Source organism: Wallemia mellicola, assembly GCF_000263375.1.
Source record: "Wallemia mellicola CBS 633.66 unplaced genomic scaffold WALSEscaffold_40, whole genome shotgun sequence".
Taxonomy (NCBI): Eukaryota; Fungi; Basidiomycota; class Wallemiomycetes; order Wallemiales; family Wallemiaceae; genus Wallemia; species Wallemia mellicola.
The window spans coordinates 8,221-18,531 of record NW_006531997.1 but is presented as its reverse complement, the minus strand read 5'-3'; the positions used below and the strand labels follow the sequence as shown (position 1 = coordinate 18,531).

The 10,311-nt window shown below is 40.8% G+C and overlaps 4 protein-coding genes across 4 annotated transcripts; 3 read left to right on the top strand and 1 right to left on the bottom strand.

The window, feature by feature from the left end:
* Positions 1-1,215: 1,215 nt before the first annotated feature.
* On the bottom strand, positions 1,216-2,777 carry WALSEDRAFT_49582 (WD40 repeat-like protein). Its single transcript, XM_006960822.1, has 3 exons — positions 2,614-2,777; positions 2,396-2,568; positions 1,216-2,348 (listed from the first exon to the last, which is right to left on the bottom strand). The coding sequence occupies exons 1-3, from the start codon at positions 2,767-2,769 to the stop codon at positions 1,250-1,252; spliced, it is 1,428 nt and encodes a 475-aa protein (XP_006960884.1). The 5' UTR covers positions 2,770-2,777; the 3' UTR covers positions 1,216-1,249.
* Positions 2,778-2,796: 19 nt separating this feature from the next.
* Positions 2,797-4,901, top strand: WALSEDRAFT_34299 (arginyl-tRNA synthetase). The gene is made up of 4 exons (XM_006960821.1): positions 2,797-3,418; positions 3,472-4,381; positions 4,428-4,759; positions 4,805-4,901. The coding sequence occupies exons 1-4, from the start codon at positions 2,857-2,859 to the stop codon at positions 4,855-4,857; spliced, it is 1,857 nt and encodes a 618-aa protein (XP_006960883.1). The 5' UTR covers positions 2,797-2,856; the 3' UTR covers positions 4,858-4,901.
* A 162-nt stretch (positions 4,902-5,063) lies between these two features.
* On the top strand, positions 5,064-8,370 carry PMR-1 (calcium-transporting P). Its single transcript, XM_006960820.1, has 3 exons — positions 5,064-5,515; positions 5,562-7,560; positions 7,607-8,370. Exons 1-3 carry the CDS (start codon positions 5,072-5,074, stop codon positions 8,263-8,265), a joined length of 3,102 nt encoding a protein of 1,033 aa, XP_006960882.1. The 5' UTR covers positions 5,064-5,071; the 3' UTR covers positions 8,266-8,370.
* Positions 8,371-8,430: 60 nt separating this feature from the next.
* On the top strand, positions 8,431-9,533 carry WALSEDRAFT_70893 (phorphobilinogen deaminase; the record flags this gene model as incomplete). The annotated part of the gene is made up of 2 exons (XM_006960819.1): positions 8,431-8,894; positions 8,942-9,533. The coding sequence occupies 2 exons, from the start codon at positions 8,431-8,433 to the stop codon at positions 9,489-9,491; spliced, it is 1,014 nt and encodes a 337-aa protein (XP_006960881.1). The 3' UTR covers positions 9,492-9,533.
* Between the last annotated feature and the right edge of the window lie 778 nt (positions 9,534-10,311).

Genomic DNA, 10,311 nt, shown 5'->3' with positions numbered 1-10,311 from the left:
ACCTAACCTAACCTAACCTAACCTAACCTAACCTAACCTAACCTAACCTAACCTAACCTAACCTATGGAAAATGACATGCTAGTGGTGACTGATGTTAATGTTCAATCAACTAGCGATACTTAAAAATGCGGGATTAGTTGAAAAAGCGATATTTAGTGTTGTTCACAATTTACGATGAAATATATATATATATATATTGTTAAAACTTGCAAATCAAAGTTTCGTCAATAGTTCTCATAGTATGAGGATTAGAAAGAACGTGTCCAATGTGTTGGAATCGTTTCTTGATTAGCGTCGTAAAATGTCTTCATGATTTGTGTTTCCTCGAATGTTCTCGGTTACGCCGAACCACCGGAGTATCTTGAAGTGCGTGGTCAATTACGCTTTGAAAATCTGGTAAAGGGCTTATAAAGCTTATGCATTCCGGAGAATTAGGCGTAATTTGAACCGAGTGTTGATCTTAGTTATCTTCCCCCTTAATGTGATTCTTGCTATCATATGTCTTCTGCATATAAAGATTCTGTGGGAGATGCTATCATCTGCGCCACATTTCCTGCATTCAGATGAATCGATCAGTTTGAATTGGTAACGATATGGCTTGAGTGGTAGGAACTGACCTATAGGTCAATACTTCAACTATCTATGGCATTACCTAGCAACGTGAAGGAAGTTTTAGAAATCTTATGTTTCAAATCGGTATTCGCGAACTAAAACAATTTCGTTGGGTACCCGTATTCTCTATACATAAAATACTTGACCTGATTACAAGTAAGATTGTAGCTCTCTGAAATACTACGATTATTACGTTTGTATTACTGAGACAGCCCAGTGAGAGTCATGATTATCATGGTCCTGTTGACACGTAAAATGTCTTGCTTCTGTATCATCGTAGTCGCACTTTGGCTTCCAGATGATCACATGTCAAAATAATAGGAGTTTTTTTTTTGCCTCCCTTGAATCCATGTCCCAGGCTACTGTCTCCTGGGTCTTCTAAAGCAGAGTAACTACCGTGATACTCTGCGCAATCTTGGACGTACTAGGGCTTACCATTACGGTACGCAAGACAGAGAGGAATAGTATATAGTGTACCAGCTTCATGATGTTCGGATGAACTGGTCTTGTAAAATAAGATAGAAAATGGTACCATACAAAACTTAAAGACATCAGTTCCTTATCTTTACATTTACTTTTGTCAATAAATTATGTATTCTATCAAGTAATAAGAGTACAAAAAAACGTAAAGATTTCTCAATATGCCACTTTCTCACTGTAATGCCTAACGTGGTACAGGAGTAATTTGCCTTTCTGATTAGCAATCACAATCCATCGGCCATCAGTAGAGAAATCTATCGCTTGTACTTTCCCTAATGGAGTGTTGGATGTTGGCCAATTTTGATAAACAGTCAAAGAAGGTAAGTGAATCAGGCGCAATTGGTCATTCTTTTCGGCAGATGTGGACGCAAGCAGTTGGGTGTCTTTGTTGAAAGCCAGGTGGTTAATAGAAGTGGTAAGGTTACCCAATGATTTCAGTAGTTTTAATGATTCGACCTCGTAAATGTTGACAATACCGCTGCTATAGCCGACACTAATGAAAGTGTTATCTCTGGAAACAGCTATTGTCGAAGGTGAAAAATTCTCACTGTCTTTCCAAGTTCGTATACAGCGTCTCCTTGCTGCATCCCAGATGCTCATCTCGGAGTTATCCGTAATGATGTAAATTGTGTTACTATTCCTTCCCCAAGCAAAGTCGACTGCCGGTCTGTTCATCTTCACATTTCCGATTGGTACACAAGACGAGTTTGTCCATCTCAATAATTCTACATATCCTCTTCTTGCTTTCAAAGCGATCATAGTGCCATCAATGTTGAACTTTGCATGTGTACCAAAGACACCCTCTGTGTGTTTAAAGCGCTGTACACTGCCATCTTCGAGGTGGTATATGTAAGAATATGGGCGTGGGCCACCAATGAAAATTGAAGGTTTTGTTGGGTTGAAAATCGCAGTTGTGATTGGCATATCTTTGAGGTGTAACTGTTGTACTAGTGTACTCTTAGAGCCCTCAACGTTGTAAATCTTTAATCTCCTGTCAGATTGCGCGACAAGAAGTAAATTGTTAATAATAGGATGGAATTCTACATTGACGATATTAATTTGATCAGATTGTACGACATCTTTGAGTCTTTCTACCTTTATTTCACCTGCTTTCAGGCGTGTCTTCCTATTTGTGAGTGTATTGAGACCTGTTGAGTTGAGAATGTCATCCTCGTCCTCACTTTCGTCTTCGCGTTGTTTGCGCTTATTCTTGGCCTGGGTAGCCCAACTAGGGGTTGGATTTATAGCTTTGAACCTTGTCTTTGTTAGCTTACACTAGTCAGGAAATAAGGAAGCACCAACTTTTCTCTCAATCTAGACTCAAGCTCATCACCGCCAATAATGTCTTCGCCTTCTTCTTTTCTCAGTTTGCGTAACTTTGCGTTGCTTGCTAACGAAATTTCAAAATTCTTATCGTCTTCGTCTTCCCATAGGGCTTCTGCTTGAGAGGGCTTAGACTCATCAATAAAGAATGGCTAGTAATTTATTAGATAGATCATTCTATAAAGAAACTATCCTACCTCGTCCTCGCTCATGTCATCCTCTGGCTTACCGAACTGATGGCTATCGTTAAAAAGCTCAGCTTCAAGTTCTAGTTCCTGTTCATCCTTTCTAATTTCCTCACTATCGTCCCCTAAAACTCGCTGCTTTTTAAAATTTCTCTGAATTTCTGTCATCTCTTTCTCCTTTGAACTTCTCAAGAAGGCGTATCGACGACAATTATATTGAGAAGATTTTATCAGCCAGTTTTAAATATACGCAGGATGTCAACTCAACTCCCATACATTCAAAATACTGAACCTGAACGTAGTATCCTCGATAGCTACAGAACTGCATGTGCACTCGAACTCAATAAGACGCTCGATTTACCTTTAGAGAAGGCTTTTGAAGGTGTACACGTTGGTTCAAAAAATGGTGATTTCCACATCGCACTCCCACGTTTCAGACTTCCTGGTGATGTAAAAGAACATGCACAGAAGGTCCATGACCAATTCAAGCCAAATGAGTACATCGATACTTGCATCGTTAAACAAGGTTTTGTCACTTTCCAAGCTACCACAAAGAACTTTATTAGAGACGTTTTGGACCAGATCCACACTATGTCCAACAAATCACCTACAGGTAAACCTGAATTCGGTACATCCACTGTAGCTGGTCAAGGAAAACACGTCATTATCGAATTCAGCTCACCAAACATCGCAAAGCCTTTCCACGCAGGTCACTTACGTTCTACTATCATTGGTGCCTTCTTGGCCAACTTATACGAGGCATGTGGATGGAAAGTTACTCGTATGAACTACCTCGGTGACTGGGGAAAGCAGTTTGGTTAGTATCGTTTCAATTTAATTATAAACTTTTCGTTCTAACTCATATCCTAGGTTTGTTAGGTGTCGGTTTCGAACGCTACGGTAGCCAAGAAAAGCTTAAGGCTGACCCTATCGCACACTTGTTTGAAGTCTACGTCCGTATCAACACCGAAGCAAAGGAAGAAGACGAAAAGCTCGGCAAGAAAGCCCAAGATGACGAGGAAGGTGCTGAAGAAGAAGCCGCTCCAACTGAAGCAGGCAATACCATCAATGATCAAGCTAGACGTTTCTTTAAGCGTATGGAAGATGGTGAAGAAGGTCCACTTTCCCTCTGGAAGCAATTCAGAGACCTCTCAATTGAAAAGTACAAGGACACCTACGCACGTCTTAACATCCACTTTGATGTCTACTCTGGTGAATCACAAATTTCCCAAGAAAATCAAAACAAAGCTATTGACGTTCTCACTGAAAAAGGACTTATCAAGCAATCGGGTCAATCACAAATTATCGACTTGGAAGAGTACAAATTGGGTAAAGCCGTCGTCAAGAAGATGGATGGTACTACTCTCTACTTGACACGTGATTTTGCTGCTGCTGCCGAGCGTTACGACACATACCATTTCGACAAGATGATCTATGTCATTGCATCTCAACAAGATCTTCACACAGCACAACTTTTCAAAGCTATGGACTTGATTGGTTATGATTGGGCTAAGAACCTTCTTCACATCAACTTTGGTATGGTTTTGGGTATGTCTACACGTAAAGGTACTGCTGTTTTCCTTGACCAAATCCTCAACGAGGCCAAGTCTGTCATGATGGACGTTATGAAGAAGGACTCAACTAATAAGTATGACCAACTCGAAGATCCAGAATGGACTGCCGACACTCTTGGTTTGAGTGCTGTTAAGATCCAAGATATGGGTGGTCGTAGAATCATGAACTACAAATTTGCTTGGGATCGTATGACTTCATTCGAGGGGTATGTAGTATCCTTGTCTGACGACATCTTCTAATCACCAACACAGTGACACAGGTCCATACCTTCAATACGCTCACGTTAGAATATCGTCAATCCAACGTAAGGTTGCAGATGAGACCGTTCTCCCAGAGGATCCTACTAAGGATGTCGACACAAGCCTCCTCACGGAACCAAAGGCCAGAGAATTGGTTTACTTGTTGTCACAATATCCAGATGTTGTTAAGACCGCTCTCAAGACACATGAGCCGAACAACATTGTCTCATACGCCTTCCAATTGACACACGTCGTATCTAGTCTGCTTGAAATCTTGAAGGTCAAGGGACAAGAGCAAAAGTTAGCACAAGCACGTCTCTACTTGTTCATGTGTGCTAAGGATGGTGGGTGAATTTCCATATAAAAGCTTTCCAGCTAACCTGTTACAGTCCTCGGTAGCGCAATGCGCTTGCTTACACTCACACCATTGGAGAAGATGTAAACTTTATTTATTGGCGAATTCCTTTGTTTCCAGAATATATTTCCTATGCATGTTTTGATAATGACGTGTGCGTGTATGAGATCGTGAATGGTGGTTATAATAAAGAATATACGAATATAATGAAATCTCTATAGATTTATTCCTTAATTACTTATTTTATTAGCAAATTCCTCTGGGAAAAACGCGAGAATAACTCTTGCGTTCCAACTTCGATATGGCTAGAGATAGGAAGCGTACAAACTCTGGCACGAGCGATCAAAAGCCAGTGAAGCCGGTTGGTAGTGCATCTTCAACACTTTACAATAGTCAACCAGAAGGTCTGAAAAGCTATCAATATCCAGCTGTTGTACCCCCAACTGCAGAGGAAGCAGCGAGATTAGCCCACCAGACACCACCACACACTCAACCAACCACTGTAGCAGACGCTGAGGATATGTTCGCTTATTCCACCACGTTTAGAAAGACATCCATAGAGTCACTCGCTCATAAGCCATCGATTACTCATCTGAAGCCATCAGAACTCCCGAGCGCTTTTGACAGTGCAGCCGCAGAAAAGGAAGAAGCCGAAGAGAGAAGGAGAATGCTTGTCCATTCGCTCGAATCAGATCCAGCTCATTCGTCAACCCCGTCAGCACAATATGCTAAACTTTCTGTTGAGGTAATTTATATTTTTTACGTCTTTTCACTTTACTGACTATCACCAGCAAACTATCGCTAAACTTAACACTCACCCAAAGAACGGTCTAAGTACTGCAGACGTGCAAGAGTTACGCCATAGGTACGGTTTCAACGAGTTCTCTGTCGAGGCAGGCGATAGTTTATTCAAGAAATTCTTCCAACAAATTTACGAGAGTCCTCTCATTCTTCTCTTACTTGGTTCAGCTGTCGTTTCAGCTTTAGTAGGCAATGTTGATGATGCAATTAGTATCTCATTAGCAGTTATTATCGTCTTAACTGTTCAATTCGTACAAGAGACACGCTCAGAAAAGTCCTTACAAGCACTCAACAAGCTTGTACCACACTACTGTCATTTGATTAGAGGTGGCCAACTCTCATCACCACTCGCAAACGATCTCATTCCAGGTGATCTTATTACCTTCTCCACTGGTGACCGCGTTCCTGCTGATATTCGCATTATTGAGGCTGTCGATCTTGAATTAGACGAAAGTAACCTCACTGGTGAAACAAAGCCAACTAAAAAAACTACTGTACCATCAACTCACATGAACGTTGGTGTTAGTGACCGTAACTGTATTGCACACATGGGTACCCTTGTCAGAAGTGGTCATGGTAAAGGTTTAGTTGTTGGTACAGGTTCAGAAACTGAATTTGGTGTTGTCTTCACAATGATGCAAGACATCGAAGAACGTCGAACTCCTCTTCAATATTCCATGGATGAACTTGCCAAGCAACTCTCACTTATTTCTTTTGCTGTTATTGGTGTCATCTTCGTCATCGGTATCATTCAATCACGCAGCTGGCTCGAGATGTTCACGATTGGTGTATCTCTCGCCGTTGCAGCCATCCCAGAAGGTTTGCCAGTTGTCACGACTGTCACACTCGCACTTGGTGTTCTCCGCATGAGCAGACGTAAGGCCATCGTAAAGAAACTTCCATCGGTTGAATCTCTCGGATCAGTTAGCGTCATTTGTTCAGATAAAACTGGTACACTCACGAAGAACGTCATGACAGTTACAAAAGGGTTTACTGTTCCAGATGGTCCACTCGTTTTGGAAAACAAACTCGACAAGATCAGCCCAGCACTAGAACGCACTTTCCTTATTGGTAATCTCTGTAATAACGCACGCAAGGATGAACACGGCCACAACGTTGGTCAACCAACCGACGTAGCCCTCATCAATATCGTTGAAGAGCAAGGAATGGTTGACAGACGTACTACATTCGTACGTCGTCATGAGCAGGCTTTCTCATCTGATACTAAGGTTCAATTCGTGACTGGAACACTCGCAAGTGACACTGATGGTGTACCAGCAGAATGCAACTATCTCAAAGGTGCTTTAGAGAGAGTCTTAGAACGTTGTGACACCTACCTCGCTGCATCTGGTCACCACACGGTACCACTCGATGATGCAACTCGCAACCTTATTTTCGCAAGAGCTGCTGAATGTGCTGACAAAGGTCTTCGAAACATAGGTATGGCATATCGTATAAGCAGTAATGTCACCGACTTCACCGGTGGATTCGTCTTTACAGGTTTCCAAAGTATGCAAGATCCACCAAGACCTGGTGTAGCTGCATCAATTGCTTCTCTTCAAAGAGCCGGTATTCACGTCGTTATGATCACAGGTGATGCAGAGCGTACAGCCTTGGCCATCGCAAGGGAATTAGGATTATGTGTCAGACCATCATCTCCAATCACCAACTCACGTAGAGACACCAGCGAATGCCTCACCGGTGCAGAACTTGATACGATGTCCGAGAGAGAATTAATGGAACGTATCAACAGCGTTAGCGTCTTCGCAAGAACCTCACCAAAGCACAAGATGAGAATTATTGGTGTCCTTCAAAAGCTTGACAAGGTTGTTGCTATGACTGGTGACGGTGTCAATGATGCACCTGCTCTCAAAATGGCTGATATTGGCGTTAGTATGGGTAAAGGAGGTACAGATGTTGCCAAAGAAGCTGCTGACTGTATCCTCGTCGACGACAACTTCGCAACACTTCTTCCAGCTGTAGAGGAAGGTTAGTTGCCTTCTAATTACTTATTCATTACTCACGCACCATCCAGGAAAGAGTATATTCTATAATATTCAGAACTTCTTAAGCTTCCAACTTTCCACCGCTGTAGCTGCACTCAGCTTGATCACTATCTCAACTGCTCTTCGCATGCGCAACCCACTCAACGCTATGCAAATTCTCTTCATTAACGTTATTATGGATGGACCTCCTTCACAATCCCTCGGTGTTGACCCAGTCAACAAATCAGTTATGAAGCGCCCACCACGTCCAAAGAACGCTTCAGTTATTACTCAAAGACTACTCACTAGAGTACTCTTTTCAGCATCAATTATTATCACAGGTGTACTTTTCATTTACGCTTATGAAATAGGTGACGGATTTTCAACACGCGATCAAACTATGACATTTACAGCCTTCGTTGTTTTGGACCTTGCTAGTGCACTCCAAAACAGAGGTGTAACATGTGGATTCGGTGATAACAAGATGCTTCTCACTACAGTTGGAGTTTCCTTATTCGCACAAATGTGCTTTGTCTATATTCCTGCTTTACAAGCTGTTTTCCAAACTGAAGCACTCGCATTGAGAGATTTAGGTGTACTTGGTATGCTCGTACTTTTCTCCATCGGATTGCACGAAATTAGAAGACGCTGGGAAAGGGAACAGGAAAGGAAGGATGCTCTCTTTTCATTCTCCAATGACGATGTGTAAATATGTTATCTTGTATAATCAACTCATCAAAAAATACGATCACGTAGAACTCTTTTCTCTTAAAATATTTGTTGACTCATAAAAAATCTATGCATGCGACACTTTATTAGTTTTTTATTATTAATTATGTTATATGCTTGTCTTCCTAATTTACACTCAACGACGATGCCTATTCTCAAATTGGGCACAAGAAAAAGCAAGTTGGCGATGGTACAAGCCAATCTTGTTAAGCATTCCCTTGAAAGCCTTCACTCAGATCTGCAAGTCGAAATCGTCGGGATGTCAACTGCTGGTGATAGAGATAACAGCACCTCGCTTTATACACTCGGTGGTGCCGATAAAGGCTTATGGACGAAAGAATTAGAGAATGCACTTTTAGATAACTCTGTTGATATGATTGTGCACTCACTTAAGGACGTTCAGTCGCAGCTTCCTGATGGTTGCACTCTGGGTGCTTTCCCAGCGAGAGAAGACCCTTCTGACGCTTTAGTTGTAAAGAAAGGTCTTTCTTATCAAAGATTAGAGGATCTTCCAGATGGTAGTGTCATTGGTACTAGCAGTATTAGAAGAGTCGCTCAACTTCGCAAGAGCTTTCCAAGATTACATTTTAAGGATGTGAGAGGTAATCTGTGAGTATTCCCTTGCTTATCAATTATATTTATCTAACATCCTACAGTGACACTAGACTTGCAAAACTCGATGATCCAAATGGTGAATACACAGCAATTATATTAGCATCAGCAGGTCTCAAGCGTTTCTCTAATGAATATGAAAAGCGCATTACATGTAGACTCACATCACCAACACTCTTACATGCGGTTGGTCAAGGTAGTCTCGGATTGGAAACGCGGATAAACGACGAGAATATATCCAAATATGCCGATAGAATAAATTGCAAGAAAACCCAAATTGCAGTAACTATTGAGAGAGCACTTCTCCGTACACTTGAAGGAGGTTGCTCAGCACCAGTCGGCGTTGAAACCACTGTTTATCAGATTGAAGACTCTTTTGAAGTAAACTTTAGAGCTAACCTTACTACACTTGATGGTGTAACTCAAATTGAGCGATATGAAACTAAGAAAATTGCTAATTTGGACGAAGCCGACAAATTTGGAGTTGAAGTAGCATACCTCATTAAGAATGGCGGGGGAGATCCTATCTTAGCTGCCATACATGATAATAAATCCAACCAAATTATAGAGAAAACTAACATTGTACAAAATTAGCTTATTACCTTCTTTAATAATGTATTTTGGTCTTACCACGGAATGTTTTATTTGTTGTGCTTATATTAGCTTGGATGTTCTTGAATCATGGGAATCAATTCAAGGATGAGAGGATGAGAGAGCTCGAATGACAACTACTCTTATTGTTTAGTCTTCGTCGATTACCCATTATGATAACATATGTAGGTATAATAATACAAGATAAAACTTTAGCTATGAATCTGACTGCTGCTAATTAAACGGTACTGTGGTTTATTATGCCTGTTTTTCGGACTGCCCTGGGTAATGCTTTCCGAAACGAAGCATCGCACAAGTACATTTTATTACAGAAGGACATGTGTTGAATTATTATCTTCACTACATCACTTAAAGCTCACTGTATTAAGTGGAATACGTTGTGATAGAAATATTACGCATGCATAGGCCATCTACGACAGGATTTCATTGTTTACTCTCTATATTCCCCGTATTCTGTATTGTTTGGTGATTTATTTGAGAAGCCCATAAAAGTCAGTAGAGAAGTTTTCAAGTTATAAATGATTGGATTTTGAAATATGAAATGTTTACATATGTTAACTATTAACAATAATAGTTCTGTGTAATGTTTATCTCCTTACGTTGTTTTCGCTATATATCTATGTTTATTTAGTCATGGGACAAAAACAAAACTGTACATATATTTATATACAGAAAAAGAAAAGAAAAACCTGTAAACCTGTAAAGAAATTAGAGGTAGTTTAGTTTCAACTCATTATGGCCATAAGTGTGTCTTGTTCTTGGGGAATCGCAGAATCGCATTTGTTAAGTCATATTAGGAGAC